The sequence below is a fragment of the Gopherus flavomarginatus genome, chromosome 4 (assembly GCF_025201925.1).
Source record: "Gopherus flavomarginatus isolate rGopFla2 chromosome 4, rGopFla2.mat.asm, whole genome shotgun sequence".
Classification (NCBI taxonomy): Eukaryota; Metazoa; Chordata; order Testudines; family Testudinidae; genus Gopherus; species Gopherus flavomarginatus.
In genome coordinates, this window is record NC_066620.1 from 135,086,727 (window position 1) to 135,104,693 (window position 17,967).

The 17,967-nt window shown below is 43.1% G+C and overlaps 1 protein-coding gene across 5 annotated transcripts in view; it reads left to right on the forward strand.

The window, feature by feature from the left end:
- Positions 1–1,197: 1,197 nt before the first annotated feature.
- Positions 1,198–17,967, forward strand: part of BEND3 (BEN domain containing 3) — a 29,557-nt gene continuing 12,787 nt past the window's right edge. Inside the window, exons 1-4 of one of the 5 annotated variants that reach the window (XM_050951363.1) lie at positions 1,198–1,300; positions 11,530–11,612; positions 11,783–11,827; positions 12,301–12,524. In XM_050951363.1, coding sequence (XP_050807320.1) covers positions 11,794–11,827; positions 12,301–12,524 — 258 coding nt within the window. In that variant the 5' untranslated portion in view covers positions 1,198–1,300; positions 11,530–11,612; positions 11,783–11,793. Of the gene's footprint in view, positions 1,301–1,699; positions 1,899–10,779; positions 10,842–11,529; positions 11,613–11,782; positions 11,828–12,300; positions 12,525–17,967 lie in introns of those variants that run through there. The other 4 variants (XM_050951367.1, XM_050951362.1, XM_050951365.1 and 1 more) reach the window with 4 other exon arrangements.

A 17,967-nucleotide genomic window follows, 5' to 3' on the forward strand; every position in this document is an offset into this window, starting at 1 on the left:
CTTGTTCAAACAATCATAATTGGATCTGGATGTTAGTCACAGTTACGACTTTGGCAGGGGAGCTTATTTAAATATTTTAAAGGCATGTTCTGTGCGAAACTAAGTATATCCATTCTTAATTCTTAAAATAGGAAGCATGAAAGTGACCGTGATCTTAGATACCGTAAATGAAGCAAGTACATATAAATTTTCATTTCCTCGGAGCAGGGTTCAGAGGATGTATTTTATGCATAGAGGGAAACCCGGCTTCGATGTTTAAACTGAGTCAATCCAATTCTGATTTTCACAGATTACCCCAGAAAAGTGCCACTTCCTTAAAGTGTAGAGCCCCACCCATGTCAAAATGCTTGTTAGTGCTTCATTGGACTGTAGTTTAGCGTAGGGACTGCGGCCAGCCTTGGGTTTGTGCTGTACCTAACAAAGGAGGCCTCTAGTTGCTACCGTAACCTGATGATGAGTGTGTTATAGAACAGCCAGCAGAGCGGGCTTGGGTCAGGTGTGAATGGGGGGGCGGGGGGAGCCTCCGCCGACCCACCGAGATTGAATACGTGGGGAAAGTTGTTACAAATGAGCGTTCAGGGCGGCAGGGAAGCAGACGTGCGCTTGGCCCGGGAGGCTCGGGCTGCTTTTCACTCCAGGCCAGTTTCCACACGCCAAGTGGCGTGGAGCTGTGCGGGAGCAGCCAGGCACCAGCCCCGCCGTTTGTGGCCAAAGCTCCCGAGCCCACTAGTGCCCGTTAACTTCATGTGCATCACGCCGGGGCCGGCCCGCCCGGGCTCCCACCCGCGGTACTCGGGGCTCGGTCCCGCCGACTGGCTCGTTTCACACCAGGGGCCGGGTTTTGTCGCTGATGCCGGCAGGGGCAGGCTGCTAGCCCCGCTCCGGGTGGTGGATCCCCACCCGCCGCGAAAGGTGTCGCTGCTCTTTGCTCCTGACGCGGGAAGCGGCTTGGCCCCTGCCCCTGCCCCGAGCCCGCCCGGCCGCACGTGTCTGCACCGGGGCCGGAGGGATCGGCGGCTCCCCCAGCCGACAGGCAGCGGGGACGGGGCGGCCGTCGCGCGGGGGCGGGTATTTCCACGGGCGGTGCCCCCCCTCGGCAGCAGGATCCCGCGGGCGGGCGGGGCGCGGGGTCCCCAGTGGGAGCGGGTGGCGCTGGCCGCGGCTCTGTGTCCTTGTGCGGAAATGACACACGGTCCCGTCACGTCACGCGAGAGCGCAGCGCGCGGACCCTCGCACACAAAGAGCGGGGGGAACCCGGGCACCAGCGCCGCCGCCGCTCCCGGCCCCGCCGCGACCCCAGGTGAGTGTGCCCGGGCCCGGCCCGCTCCCTGCTACCCCCGCAGAGCACCGCGGGCGGCCCCGGAGAGCGGGCAGCAGGCCCCAGCCCCCACCCTCCAGTCCCGCTCGGGTCCCGGCCGCTTCTCCCCGCCCCGGGGCCCTTTGTTGGCTGCGCTCGGGACATGGCTACAGCGCGATGGCTCGTGGCAACGCTCAGGGCGCGCGCGCGGCAGCGGCCTGGGCGACTCCATCTCCGGAGCGCGCGGGAGGCGGGGTGGGGGAAGGGAGAGTGGAACGGTCACGCCGTCACCCCACCTTCCCCGGACATATAGATCCGTCCGGGCAGCGGTCGCACCGGAAGCCGCCACTGCCGCGCGCGCCGGGCGAGTCGTGGGTTTTCACCGCCGCGTGCGCAGGGGGAACGAACGGGGCTGCGGCTGCCTCCGCCCCGGGGCGGGGTTTCCCTACAGCCCGCCCTGCGGGGCGGCGCGCACGTGGCGGGAGGTGAAGCCCCGAGGAACCGGAGTCCCCGCGCGGGCAGCTGCCCCCCCATTCCCGCTCCCATGGGCGCGTGCAGGGAGCCGGTTCCCCAGGCCGGAGACCCGGGGCTGCCCCTGCAGGTACCGCCCCGCCCTCCTGCCTGCGCTCGGGGCCAGGCCGGGCTCACCCCGCCCTCCCCCGCGTCCCGGTCCCCGCAGCCGGGCCTGGCTAGCCGTCTCCCCAGCTGCCGCGGACTGTCCCCGCCCTCCGGGGTGCCCGGCCTCGTCCCCGCCACAAGCCGCGTCGGTGTCTCCCGCTGCCGCTGAGCCAACTCGCTCCAGCCTTGCGGCCCCTGGCAGCCCGGCTCTGCTCGGGCTCTGTGCTTTGTCCTGCCCCCTCCCTATCCGTGGTCAGGGGCCCCGATTCCCGCCTCCTGCCCAGCTTCAAGGCAACATGAGTGCCCCCGTGCGGCTCCCTGAGCGGGACCAGCAGATGGGGTTAAGGTTAATCCCCATTGTAGAGGAGGCCCTGCCCCCTGTAGCACTGCCAGGATGTGCTGGCATAACCCCCTAGTGTAGACGCAGGCTACAGCGATGGAAGGGTTTAGCTGCGGTTGTAGGAGCCCCCATCCCAGAGCAGTGGTCGCTAGGGCATACAAGAATTCTTCCATTGATCTTGCTGTCTCTGCACCAGGATTAGGGTGCTGTAGGTACACTCTGGGGTATGCATTTTTCACACCCCTGAGCCTGGCCGCTATATTAATATAGATATTAAATGTCCCCTGTAAAGGTCCCCTAGTTTATCTACTCTCTCCTTCAAATGTGTTTTCAGGACCCATTTTTAGGTAGTGCCTGCAATAAGTTAACCAGCTACGTTTAATGGGATAAAGAAGTAATTGGGGATTGCCGATAATTATTTTAAAAGGTCAAATTAAGTAAAACACTTAAAATATTTTGTTTAATCCCTCTCCATCATCCTCTGTATGTGTACTGTTTTAAATTGTAAACTGTTCATGTCAAGGTCTATGTCTTCTTGTGTGGATAGGACTTACCACATTATTACCAGAATGATAATAGTAAATGTAGAATCCATAACAATAATATTTTGTTTCTTTGCGCGGTTTTGCACTGACTAAATTAGGTGCTAGCATGCTGACAATCATGAATGCTACTAGGTTTTAACGCCTCCAGTTGTATATTGATTTATTCAGGTTCTGTATCATTGCCAATAAATATAAGACTACATTTTCATAATTAGACCCCCTACAAATCTGTGGATATCCACTTTATATCTGCAGATCATTTTTGAGGATTGAGGATCAGATGCAAATCTAGTTATCTTCTCAATGACCACTTAGAACTCTTTAGCAATAGAATGGAAACCTCATCCCCCAGAAGAAGCAAAGATCAAGGGGCAGTCCCTGAGCTGGTATAAATTGGTGTAGCTCCATTGTAGCCAACAGTGCTATGTTGATTTACATCAGCTGAGGATCTTGCTCCTAGTCTGTAATATGGTGGAAATGTGGCTAGAGGATCTGCTACTACATAGATCACCCTCTTCTTCCCCCCTCGCCCCTTGGGGTGAAGAAATAAGGATGGAGCAGATGGTCTGTCTTTTTCCCACTCCTGCACACACATCTACCTAGTGCCTGGGCCAGCTGCTCAGGCTGGACAGTTGACTCTGAATTTGTCTGAGTGAATATGTGCTAACATATACCTGTTTTGCAATATGCAATTATATTTTTTAATGTATTATATGTATTACACCAATATCTTGGTTTTAAAAATATAAAACCAAGATTTTTTTTAAAGTAGAATAAACTGCCCAATACAGTGCTGGAAACTTTCGGATGCAACTGGTGCCAAAAGAGATGGTTAACACTTTTATAAATGCTGTTCCTGCAGTGGTGCTGAACATCATTTATTCTTGTCTAATTAAACTAAGTTGAGCACTGGCCCAGATGCTTACCTCATGTTGCTAACAGGTCATTTTGGCAGGGCCCGTGGGTAAAATGAGAGGACAATTAAATATAGTTTGAAGAAGACGCCACAGCTCCTTTTTTCAGGGAAGCAGGAATACAGAGGTTCAAGACAGAGACTAAAATAAAATTGGAGACAACTTGTCTAAAAGAATCTTGCTGCTTTTCTCAGGAAAAAGACTGCCTAAATGGAAAGCCAAATTGTGGTTAGCATGTCGCTGGAAATAAATATGTCTAGCGCATTGAGCGCTTGAAGATGAAGTTGTCATTTGACAACATTTTAGGAAGAGGCAATGGCAATGCAACTTGTGGGGAAATTTTCTCTGGCTGAGAGGACAGATTTTTTTTTTAACTGCATCTGTAGATGTAACTAAAAATAAAAACAAATTGAAAGCATGCCCTATAAGTCCTATTGGCAAGATGCCACTATTAGAGACCAGTTTCTGTGGAGCCGGGAGGCTGCCAGTATTCCACAGGACACCAAAAGAGGCTTTTAATCTGCATAAAGTATTGGTACGCTTTTTGTCCATGAGGGTAACACTTTGATTTTGTCTCCTGGTGTTTTAAAAACAAAAAAGGTGGTGTGTTAAAAGCTTTTATCATGTACTTAATATTGTAGCATTGGAATAGGTTTGTATTATGCAATATGTTGTCCAAGACATTTAATTTTGAGTAGCACTTTTAGATATTCAAAATAATAAAAAAATCCAACATTAGATTATTAACAACATCTTGGATTATTAAAAGTGATAGAACTGTAAACATCTGTTTTAATGTAGTTTTATGCTGTCTGCTTACATGCAGTTTGGTCAGCTTTGGCAGTAAAGCTGTACTGGTTTGTTACACATTTCAACTTAAAATCTTTTAATTCATTTTTAATAACTTACTCGTAGTTTCAGGTACCAGATCTTCCCTTGAAATCCCTTGCCTTTTAAAGTAATTTCAGTCATATTTCCCTACATAAGTAGGGATGTTTTTCCCCCCTCCAGAAAGACCAACACAAACTTCAGGGGAAACTGACTACATACAAAGTGCTGTCAAATGTACAAAGCAAACAAAATTAATATTTTTTGTTTCTTTCTGGTATAATCATTTTAAGTGTTACTTGTAACACTAGCAGATGAAGACATTTGAGCCAGAAGTGTAATATGCTGACAATAACCTTTTGTAGTCAATTTCTCATGCTGGATGTCATGCAGACAGTTGCAGTGCTGCTTTGTTTTGAGTTTCCAACAGTAGAGGAATGTTTAAATTAAAATATATATAGTAATTAAAATTCCAAAAATCAGAAGAAATCTGTTCATAGTAGGTTTTTATTTGAGGAAATATTTAAATATGAAAATGCTTATGTCCAAATTAAGGGTCCCTTGAAATCAACAGCATAAGCTCTGACTGTTTTCAATGGAACAAGAACTTAACATTTATGAGGACCAACTCTTTTGCTAGTGTAAAATTTCATAACTCTATTGACTTCCAGTGAGCCACAACTATTTACAGAAGTTGAGGAACTTGGACTTTAATGAATAACCCATATGTGAAATTTATCTGCAGGTTAGTCATAACAGTAACTTTACTTCCTATGTATACCTGCAAAAAGATAGGAGTAAACTAGCAACCTCTTTAAACAGAAGGTAAGATAAAGTATCTTAAGGGAATTACTAATCTTCCAATAAAGAGAAATTTTGCATATTAAAGGTATGTTCTGATTCATACAATCTTGGCAGAAAAGCAACAGGTTTAGACTAAGTATACAGGGTTCTTGTGAATACACAAAAGTTTTCATACAGTTGCAATATAAACATTAACCCTCACTGAACATTAATATTTACACAAGAATTTTGGTTTGCTGGTGTTCCAGGTGTCAGTTCTCTAAAATAAATATCTAGTACAGCACTCTTCTTGTGGTGTTCTGATAAAACTGCTACAGGGATAGTGGGGGTAAAGGAGGGAAACAAAAATTCTTTAGTATATCAGATCTATAGAATTTAAGCAGTGGCATCTCCTTAGGCCATCAGCTACTCCAACCACTAATTAAGCCCCAGTACATTAGCTGATCCTTTGAAAAAAGAATGTTTTCTCCGCTCTGCTTAAAACAAGGTGGATAATTTTTTTAAATAATTTTCAAGAATCTTTATTATCACTAAAATATACTGGTACATCCCACCCTTTGATTGAAAAAAATAGAGATTCAACCTCTTCAGACACAAGTGAATCTAAAATCAGAGACATAATACTTATGGTGACCTTCATGGAAAGGCATAAAGTGATGTGCCACCAGAGACACAAATCATTCATACAAGAAAGTAATATATGAAAGCAGAGATTTTATATCATGTTTTTACAGTTAATATGGAATGAAGGAAATATGAACTGCTGCAAATATTAGTCAAATGTTTGTGGTATGATCTGCACTGAAAGAAAAATAAGTATGCACTTAACATGCATTTGCCAGCTAAACAATACAGTCAGATGCAAGGATTTAAATTGTCAGTATCAAACCTTTTCTAGAAAACTAGAAACATGAAGTCTTGTATATCTTCATATACAGGGCCGGCTCCAGGAACCAGCCCAGCAAGCAGGTGCTTGGGGTGGCCAACGGAGAGGGGCGGCATGTCCTGCTCTTCGCTGGCAGGTCCCTTGGTCCCTCTTGGAGCGAAGGACCAGCTGCCTAGTTGCCGCCGAAGACTGAAGCAGCAGCGGTAGAGCTGCAGATCGCGATCGCAGCTTTTTTGGTTTTTTTGCTGCTTGGGGCTGCTAAACCCTGGAGCCAGCCCTGTTAGTATAGATACAGATTATGTTTTTAACTGGCAGAATAAATGGTTGTGTTATGTTTCAATATAATACAAAATTACACCCTACATGTGCCTGGCACACACCTTTTAAACTACAGAACTCTTAAAGAATGAATTTTGGGACAGTGAACAGTCTTTATCTTGTATTGGCAGGAAGATGTTCTATGTTACTTTACAGATGTTTGTTGTTACTGGTTTTACAGTACTCTCACATACATTAGGCACTTTACAGTACAGGTAGACCTGGTCACTGCTGTGAAGTGCTTACACATAGGGATAGCAAACAATGGATAAGGGCTAGAGTGACAAGCAGCAGTATGATCACATGATTATTCAGGTCAGGCTTGTATATCCTGGTGGATAAACTGAATATATACATCTGTAAATAGTTACTGACTTACATATTAAAGGTGTCATGATGAAGTGAGAAGGAAGTGTTTGAGGTAGTGATGTAGCATACCTATAGAAGAAGCCATCAAGGCTAAGTCTATAACATCTGTGAGTTCCATTTTTCTAAGAACACATGTAAGCACTTTCTGTCCAGAGAATTATTTTTTCATAAAATTTCACTGACAACAGCGAATATGTCTCCTTGGTTGTAATGCAGGTGATGCTGTGGGGCTAAAACACATTCAGAACTTGATTTGCCGTTTGTCCCCTGTAACGTTTTATGAAAACATCATGCCAAACTGTTGAGTGTTTGAGACTTATGTTTATTTCTGACATTTTTCTTACTAGCTTGTCTCAAGAACCACTTCTATTTTTCATTGCATAGTTTCTCTTTTAACATTACAGGCAAGCAAAGCAAATTCTGAATGTATTTTAGCCCCATAGCATCAACTGTATTACACCAAGGAGACATGTTTTCACATGGGAAAGTAATATTAGGAAGATACTTAGTGCATATTTAACTTATTTAAATACAGTTTAGCAGCTGGAAGCAAGGAGACCCAGTGCCAGGTGACCAGACCATTTTCTGTGGACAAGTGCTTCACAGACCAGTTTGAAAAGTACTGACTCATTTCATATCTGTGTTTAAGATGCAAGAAATATTTTCCCCTAGACAAATGGATGAAACTATCTAGACAACTATAGACTATCTCAATCAGAAGAGTGGAAACTTTTTTAACTAGCGTGGCTAAGTCTTTTCAGAAATCTGAAAATTTTGAAGTATGTCTCAGTCTTGAAGACTGAAATAGCAAGCTTAGTAAAAAAGAATGTTTGTCTCTTTGTATGTGAACTCCTACACAAACAGTGGCATCTCACAGGAACAGTGCAAAGTAGTATACATACTTTACATGATGCCACCTTCACCAACACATAGTGCCAAGAGAGGCATTATGTTAGTCGTAAAAGTGTGGGCATGTGCTATGTCAGTAAAATGTTTAGTTGTTTATGAGTTAAACATTAATTACATTAAAGTAAATATTGCATACTGTTTTCAAACATAAGGTTCTGGTGTAGGCATTAGGAAATCTTTTTCAATGACTTATTGCTTACATCCTGCGGATGGAGTCCTCTGTCAAATGGTGAGACTGTTCTGCCTCTTCTTCCTTGAACATTGAATCTATCTGAATATTGCACCTCTTTGAGTTTCTCTTCGGATGGATAACTTGAGCTAGGGACTCCAACAGAAACAAAATTGCAGATGCCTTTAATAAGGGGCACTTTTGGGTGCAAATTTGCGGAAAGATCAAGAGTATACTTGCTTCATTTTCAGCATGCAAACCCATGATCACAGTTGTAAGAATTGATTGTCTTTCTGAAAAAAAATTCCATATCTTAATAGTGGATTCTTTGGGTAACACTGTGTTAGTATTTCTATTATAGGCCTTTTTTTTAGACATTTATAAATAAAAATTCTCCAGAATGAAACTTTGCACGCAACGTATGAACCCAGGAATAAATATGTTTTAACCAAGAGCAAACACTTAAAATGCCTGAACCAAGTTATTGTTTTAAATGTGTTTAAACAAGCAACAACACTAAAAATTTAAGTTTACTGGTTTAAGATGCTTTTTTGTTTGTTTTGTGTAACTCAAAATGGCTAGGTAACTACAAAATAAATTTAACAAGCAATTTCAGCTAAATCATACCACTGAAGTCTATTGCAAAACTCCTGTTGATCTCAGTAGGAGCAGGATTTGGCCATTAGTGTAGAGTATGGTTTTCTTGTGGGTATTTGGTATGCAAAATGGCTATGGTCTGTCATGCTCCCAAACCCAGTTTCCTGGGAAACGAGACACAAGCTGCAGCTCTGATCCTTTTTCCAGCAAGATACTGTAGCTAAGGGTGGATGTCCCTGTGTTCCCATCTCTGGTAGTCATGGCTACAAACCCAAATTCCCAGGCCACATTACATAAGTACTTCAGTACTAGTGTTTTCTGCCCTGCCTCTGTTTGTTCTTCTCTAGAATTAGTGACTGGTTTAGAGACAAAAGGGTGAGGGAGAGAGATTTAATTTTATATTGAAACAAGACAGATCAGGCAACATTTCAACCCCTTCATACACTCAGTGCAATGAGAATCAACAACCAGGAGCTCACTTAACTTCTCAGATTGCTCAATTTGATTATTTGTTGCAACATTTTTTCCTTGATTCTGTTGTTTTCTGTCTTTTTTCCTAGACCATTTCCCTCTGGCTTGCTCTGGTCCAGGATTCTTCTCAAAAAGAGGCTCTGCAACTACATACCCTCTCTTCATATTCCCAACTCCAACTGTCATTCTCAAACTCTCACATACCTCTTGCTTCCAACCTACTTGTCTCCTGTCAGAGAGACCTCTCCTAAAGTGTTCTACCTGTTGTTTGAACAGCAGTGACAGAAGAAAAATATCATTCCTTGTGTATCCCCCTACAGAAGGAGGCTGTACACTGGTTTTGTTATCTTTCTCTTTTTTCTTTCTATATATTTATTTGTCTGTTCTTTTCTATCTCTGGCTCTATGTTTGCCACCTCTCTCAGTCAGCATGATCCCTGACAGTGCTGCCCCAAGGAAAAACCTAGAAAATCTGTGACTTCCTATATAGTATGTGATTGTTGTAAGGATGTCTGCTTGGTTGCCTATTTGGACCTTTAAAAAAATACAAACTTTTCAGCAACTACATTCAGCAACTACATTCATCTGTCATCTTCTTTCTTGTCACTCCCACATTTTTGGCACTGTGCCATGTCGTCACAAAGTTGTGCCTTCTACAATAAAATGAAATGTGATAGTCACTGGCCTGGAAGTTTAATGTCGTATATGGGATATCAAGGCAAGTTCAATTCAATTTAACTTTCTCTTAGAGCACAGGCCACAGTGCTGTCCTTTCAGGATTTTTCAGAAAGGATTGTACAGCCCTTGCCTAAACTCATAAATTGCACTGGTTGAATGAAAACCCATTTTAAAATAGATTTAGTTAAACCAGCACAAACCCTGGGGTGGCACACTTTGAAATTGGTTTACCAATTGGCATAAGCCATTTATAAACCGATTTAAGTGTCTCCTCACAGATGTTTGCACCAGTTTAACTAAAGTGACATAAAAAAACCTAATTTTAGTTAAACTGACATAACTTTTATGTAGGCAAGTTAAGAGTCAAAACTAGGGCGGAGAATTATGCTGAGTAAAAGGGCCAAAGCAGAGTACTGTCCTCCAAGGACCCTGCCCCCCAGCCCTTATATAGGGAGTATGCTGAGGAGAGGAGGGGTTCTGGAATAGTCCAGAATAAGGAGAGCACAGAGGTGACTTAAAGGCTGTTTAGCCCACCCTCCCTCCCCATGGGCTGTGAGTTCTATGTTGTACCTATTAGTCACATGTACAAAATCTCACACTGAATGTATTAATTATATTTACTATTAATAGCTGTCAGCCACTAACAAAGAGAAAGCATGCACAGGATTCTAATGTTCGTATTTAACATAAAGCATTTTAACAGTACTTGAGATTCTTTTAAAATCATTTTGAACACAGCTATTAAATAATAAGACTACAATTACAATTCTTTGTTTATAGTCTTTCAAAATTTCTTTTGTTTTATAAGGCATATTCTTGGGACATAAATATGTGCGTGTGTGCTTCCGCATGGGTGTGTGTTTAATCAGAAAATCTCTGGTTATGGGTGACTTGGGCAGTATTGACCCATTCAGAGCTTGACCAACGGAAGGGAATGATTTGGTGGAAGAAGTCTATTTTGAAAAAGCCATGTAGTTATGGAAGTTTTTGTGTATTTCAAATGTTTTTTTTTTGTTGTTGTTGTTTTTTTTGGCCAGGCAAGTCTATGAGGCTAGACATGTATCTGGATAATCTGAACTATGTATGGCTGATTTAAAAGGTATCCAATTTTAGTTGCCACTGTTGGTGGATGTGTACTTAAAATGGCTAGTGAGAGGTGGGTGAGGATGCTTGCTCCATCTGTCCTTATTGGAGTTTGAAGCCTTCTTTTTTGAGACATGCCCAGAATTTGGAGTTTATAACAAATGACGTGATCTTAGGTTTAGGGAAATTGAGAAATGTAGAAAATGTTTTGTTTTTCCTTTAAAAATGCATTCTGGTGATCTTTGGAGGCCACCAGTTAACAATTATAAAAAGATTTGTTACTGTGAATCTATAGGTTGCTGGTTTTTCAATATCACAATCCACATCAAAATAGCCACTTTTAATGGAAATTTATTCAGACCGCCTTGGCATATTATAGAATCACAGGGAAGGGATGGCAAGGGTCATCTAGTCTAACCCTTAATTATAAAATAGTTTGTGTTGCATTTTTCAGCTGCGGTGAACACTGGAAATTGACCTACGGTGAAACTTGTTGGACATCTTTGAGCCTCCAAAGTTTTTTGGCTCTTATAACAGGTGGCCACTTAATACAATGTGGCCAAAAAAAAACATTCAGAGGACTTTTATTTATGCACTGCCAAGACACTTCTACTTATACAGAAAGTTAAAACAACTGAACTAATGTTCTTCATAGTAGAAAAAATCTTCAATGTTAAATCATCTTACTTTTCTGTCCGTCTCAGGTTGTTTTCTGTTCAATTTACACTGCTGGGCAGATCTGCAGGTGTCCAGGAAACACATAAGAAAAGTGGCTGCCTGTTATAATGTGAGTAAAAATGGAGCAGATAGGAAATTGCCCAACGACTGTTAATATTGTCCAGGGATAGCAAATAGTTGTAGATAGCAGGTTTCTGACCTCTTTTAACAAAAGGCTGAAATTACAACCCATGCCCTGTTTCTAGAAAACTACTGATGTCCTTTTTTTTTTTTTTAAAGTGGGCTAGAAGATGAACTCAGCTGAATTCAGTGATGATGATGAAGGTAAAATGCTGTATCTTGTTTATTTTCTAGTCAGATAAAAAATACTAGTTGTGTGAAGACTTTGTCGATTTACATGAAGAATGCATTGTGATAAAGCAGCAATTATAACAATGACTGAAAAGTTAGCTGCTAAAACATCCTATTATTATTTTTGTTACCCATCATCCTTCTCCCTCCCCCAAACTCGTGCCTACTGTACTACCTGCCTCCTCACCTGCTAGATATTGTTTTTTAGGCTGTAAGCTCTTTGGGGCAGGAACTGTCATTTACTATATGTTTATACAGTTCCTACCACAATGGTGCCCCACCTTGGGGGCTTGAGGCTTCAAGGTGTTGCCATTATATAATGATAAATAATAATGACACTATTCAAAAGGCAGTTTCAGAAGAACAAACAGAAAGCACATTGTTGTAAGGGTATCGTGACTTTCTGAAGGAAGTGCTTGATTGTTTTAAACCTTCTCTTTTTCTAGTTAAAATTATAAAAAATAATCTTGTGAAAGTAGAAACAGAAAATGAAGATGAAGCACTAGACTGCTCTGTGACATCCAGATCTCCTGAGAAACACTCACTGGATGGCTCAGCTACTTGCCTACAGGATTCCAGCAAACGGAAACAGACCTCACTTGGTTGTGATGGTTCAGGGAGCCAGCAAGAGGTTTTACCCACTGTGAAGAAAAGACGCTTTACTCAAGAGGTGATTTCTCTACATGTGGCTATGCATGATGTACTGTTCAGATTTTATGGGCCAAATTTACTGCTGGTGTAAGCAGAGCACAACTCTTTTAAATTGACTCACACCAGCAATTAATTTGTTTATAGTCAGAAATAACTATAATCTTTGCCTAGTTTACCAGTACTACTTATCTGGATATTTTTAATGATGTGAGCAGTATCCCATTTTACAGCATAAATTTTACCATTAATTTTTTTTATCTAAAGCAATTATTTGTTTCTAATAATGCTTATAAACATGGAATTCTCAAACTAGTTTGGATTAACTGGGTCTGACTGTGATCATAGACCCCCTCTCATGTCCCTAGAGTAAATATTTTGTTAGTATTTTCATTAGAAATTTAGGCCTAAGTCCTGCAATCAGATCCCCATGGGTTAGCCCAATTGCCGGAGCAGGGTTGTAATTTTTCCAGATTATGTACAGTGGGACAGATTCTGATCTCAGTGAAACCACTCTAAAGCTAGAAGTTATTTGAAGTTGTTACAGTAACTCCTCACTGAAAGTCATCCCACTTAACGTTGTTTTGTTGTTATGTTGCTGATCAGTTAGGGAACATGCTCATTTAAAGTAAAGCAATGCTCCACTCTTATGTTGTTTGGCTGCCTGTTTTCTCCACAGCTGGCAGCCTCCCTACGCCCACCCCCCAGCTCCTCCTGCCCACCGGCAGACCTTGCGGATCAGCGCCTTCCCCCTCTTCCCCCTGCCTCCTGCCCACGACAATCAGCTGGTTTGCGGCGTTTTGGAGGGATTGGGGAGGAGCGAGGACTCAGCATGCTGGCTCCCCCTGCCTCCTGAACGCCGCAAGCCAGCTGATTGGTCCCGGGCAGGAGGGAGGGAGGGAGGAGGAGCGAGGACTGGGCGCGCCTCCCCCCCTGCCTCCAGAACCCAGCAATCAGCTGGCTTGCAGCATTTTAAAGGGTGAGAAGGGAGGGAGGACAGAGGAGCCAAGACACAGTGCGAAGTAAAGAGGGAGGAGATGAGGGGGCAGGTCAAAGATGAGGGCTTGGGGGAAGGAGTGGAGTGGGCAGGCTGAGGGTTGAGCCCCCCCATCCTTGGTGCTTGCAGACTAGGGAAGCTCCCCTGGAACCTAATCCTCCGTATTTACATTAATTCTTATGTGAAAATTGGATTCGCTTAACATCATTTCACTTAGAGTCGCATTTTTCAGGAACATAACTACAATGTTAAGTGAGGAGTTATTGTAGTTGCCTTGGATTTACAATGGGGCCAGAACCTAACCCAATAACTTTAGTGAATATTTATTCTCGACTGACTCTAGTGATGAATGAGCATGTTTAGAATAAATAACCAACCACAATCTTAGTCTGAAGTTCTAACAGAACCTTTGAGAGGTTAACTTTTTTTAATACTGATGTTTTTACTTGTGTGCTTCTCTCTACTTTCTGGTTCTGATGGTGACCAAAACTCAAGTTGTTAAATACTTTGAGTAAGTCAGCGGGACTTAGGCTCATAAGTGCCTGAGCCACTTTTGAAAATGAACCTTAAGACTTGCAATGCTGAATGGAACAAAGCCTAAATACTTCTTAAAATCTGGGCCTGTGGTCCTAAAATATAATTTGGATGATTATTCCACAATAGCAAAATACTTATGTTTCATAAAAGCTCAGCAACAGTATGTAATACAGTGGCTTCCTATGACAATGTAGGTAGCATGGTATTATGTGCCTGTAGCTCATATGGAACAATCTGCCTTGTAATTTTTTTGGTAGTACAGTAAATTTATAATATTTTTAACTGTGTATAGCATTATCTGAAACACATACACACATCTGTGCTTAAAGTCCAGGCTCCTTATGGATAATACAAACGAATGTTCCACAATAGATTAGTCTGAAGTTTCACCAAAAATACTCTGTGTGCTTCAGATAATGTTATACCCAGCTGGCAAAATAATTTATATAGTGCCAAGTTTATTACTGGAGGCAAGGAGAATGTTCTGAAGGCAGAACAAGGTATCCCAGATTAACAGAAAATGCTTAAATCTAGTCCCAAATGTGGCACTAGCTGTTAGCTGAACATTGACCGTGTGTTTCTGAAATGCAGATCTACAAATTCCTCCCACAACCAGATCCATACATCATGAGCTGCATTAGTGAAAGGGCAGAAGTTCTGCTGCCCTTATAACATACAGAGATCTGCCCTAATTCTCAGCGTAAGCACTTCTTTTCTTCCAAAGGGCCCCATCCAACCCCAATAATGTTAACTTTTATGTGTTCATTTTAAAAGGTCAATAAGGCACTTTAGATGATGAGTCCATGCTGATTAATACACTTCCCAGGTACTGCCTTGTTCCTGCCTCTTCACTTGAGCTGAGCATTAATCAGCACTACCCTCAGATTTTCATGTTTTATTGCTTCATGGAACACAAAAAAACCCTATGGTGAAACCTGAAAAGGACTAACAAATGATTTCCTTACCATAACAAGCCTTCTAACAAAGATGGAGCCAAATTGTACCCTTTTATATATGAGGATAATTTGGGGCAGTCTCTGAAGACATGAGGTTACCAGATCAGAGCAAGTTTCACCATATGTTCAAATCTCTTTATAATGCTGATTTTTTTTTTTTAATCAGAAAAGCCAGAGATCCCTGTTCTTAATTCTGTCTCTTGTGCCTTGGTATTACTGAATCTTATAACAGGTGCTTTAGTTAGGCCACATCTTCCCACTTAACAAGGGCACTTCTCTGAAAAGTGATGTTTTGGTGTTGCTCCATGTTTATCATGTTTCATTTAGTCCATCTCAAATGTGCTTTGTTTACAAGTAAAACTGGAGAGGAAAGTTTCTAATAGCGATCTCTGCAGAATCAACTTGGATCTGAAAATCACGCTTCTCAACCTTATCATTGCTGATAGGATTCTGCACTCTAAACTGAACCCATTAACACCCTCACTTATCACTTGTGCAACCTCATGGTCTTCAGTGGTGTTCTTGGTAGTCCATCGATCTGATGATGACAAATCTGAGCAAATCATCTATTGTTGGTCTCATGGTGTGCCCTCTAATTCTAGAGGTGCACATTTGGCTGCAGATGGTGCTTGAGAAGCTCGCAGTCAGTGGGTTGTGCGCTGCTGGTGCTCTGTGACGTTGTTCGCGTGCCTCTTGTAGACGCCGGCAGCGGCCTTCCTCAAAGGTGATGCAGGTATTTCTGACTGTTGCCCACCACTGTGTTCTGTCGCTGGTGGCGTCCTCAAGGTCCCTGGGTTTGATACTGCTATACTGCAGATTGGCTTTGATGGTGTCCTTGTAACGTTTTCATGGATGACCTATATGCCGGATGCCCTGGGAGAGCTCACCATAGAGAACCTGGCGGGGGATTCTGTTGGCATCCATGCGGCTGACATGACCGGTCCAACGTAGCTGTGACTTCGTGATCATCATTTCGATGCTTGTCATCTGGGCTGTCTCGAGGACCTCAAGATTGGGCACTTTGTCTTGCCAGCGGATCTTCATGACGTTGCGGATGCAACGCGTGTGGAATGCTTCGAGCTGCTTGATATGACGCCTATATAGTGTCCATGTTTCACACGCGTTCAAAAGAGATAAAAGAACAGCAGCTCTGTACACAAGCAGTTTTGTTGACTTCCAGATGTTGTGGTGGTTTAAAACTTTGACACGCAGATAGCCAAGTGCCTGGCTTGCTTTGGATATTCGTGCATTGATCTCATTATCCAGTGATCCATCACTGGATATGACACTACCCAGGTATTTAAAGTTCTCCACTACTTTAAGCTGAGTGCCATCAATGGAGATACTTGAGACAAAAACATTTGATCCAGGTACAGGTTGATGGAGAACTTCTGTCTTTCGAGGCTGATAGTTAGTCCGAAGAGTTGCGAGACCTCGGCAAACTGGTTGACAATGTGCTGTAGATCATTTTCAGTGTGAGCCATGAGGGCACAGTCATCGGCAAAGAGTGCCTCAAGAAGGAGTTTCTGCATTGTCTTAGTCTTTGCATTCAGGTGACGGAGGTCAAAAAGTGAACCATCATGCCGGTATTTCAAATATATATCTCGATCCAGATCTTTCATTGCATGGTTGAGGACGCATGCAAAGAACAGGTTAAATAAGACATGAGCGAGAACACATCCTTGTTTCACGCCGTTGGTGATGTTGAAGGGGGCAGATGTGGCTCCATCAGACAATACTTCGCCTGTCATGCTGTCATGAAAAAGACCTAAAATCTGGACAAATTTTCTTGGGCAGCCAAGTCATGTTAGAATAGTCCGAAGGGCTTCCCTGTTGACAGTATCAAATGCCTTTGTCAGATCTGTGAAGACAGCATACAGGTGCATGTTCTGTTCAATGCACTTCTCTTGTATTTGTCTGACAGCAAACACCATGTCGACTGTGCTCCGGCTAGGTCAAAAACCGCATTGACTTTCAGGTAGATTTGCCTTGGAAATACTGGCTATTAGGCGGTTCAAGATGATACGGGCGATGTTCTTCCCACCAACGGAGAGGAGGGATATGCCTCTATAATTTCCACATTCTGCTTTGCTGCCTTTGTTCTTGAAAAGAGAGACAATAGTTGTGTCGCGGAGGTCCTGTGGTATGTTTTCATCCTCCCAGATGCTGATGATCACGCTGTGTAACGCTGCTAGTGCTGCTGAACCTACTGCTTTGTATATCTCTGCTAGTATCCCATCTTTTCCTGGAGCTTTTCCTGAACTCATCTGGCTAACAGCTTTCTTAATCTCATCTATAGTGGGCAGAGAGTCAAGATCTGTCAGAGCAGGTTGTTGTGGAATTTCATTGAGGACGTTATTATTCACGGTTGATGGTCTATTGAGAAGGTTGCTAAAGTGTTCTTGCCATCTTTCATTGATGCCTTCTTTATCTTTAATCAGCATTGTGTTGTCTGATGAGAGCAGTGGGGTGGTCCTTAGTTTAGAAGGTCCATAGACAGTCTTAATAGCACTGAAGATGCTTTGAGTTGTGGGTCTTTGAGTTGTGGGTCTCAGCATAGTGCTCGATTTCTTTGGCTTTGCTCTCCCACCAGTTGTCTCGTATCTGACGGAGGTCTTTCTGTGTTTTGCTCTGAAGGTATTTGAAATGGTCTCGTTTGGAGACTGAGGAGGGATCGTTCTGCCATTCTGTAAAGGCTTTTCTCTTTTCTTCCAGAGCTGAGCATATTTCTTTTTGGTTCTCATCAAACCAATCCTGATGTGTTCTTTTCTTTGGTCCAAGACATGTTATTGCTGTGTCAGTCACCATCTGTTTGAACTGGTCCCACTTTTCGGTTGCAGTACCGATCCGTTGTCCGTGGGATGTCAGTTTGTCATCAAGACTCTTCTGAAAGTTGTTGAAACATTGAGCATCCTTCAGTTTGGCTATGTTGAAAGCAGGTCGCACATGCTTAGGGCGTTTGTGCCGAGAGGGAG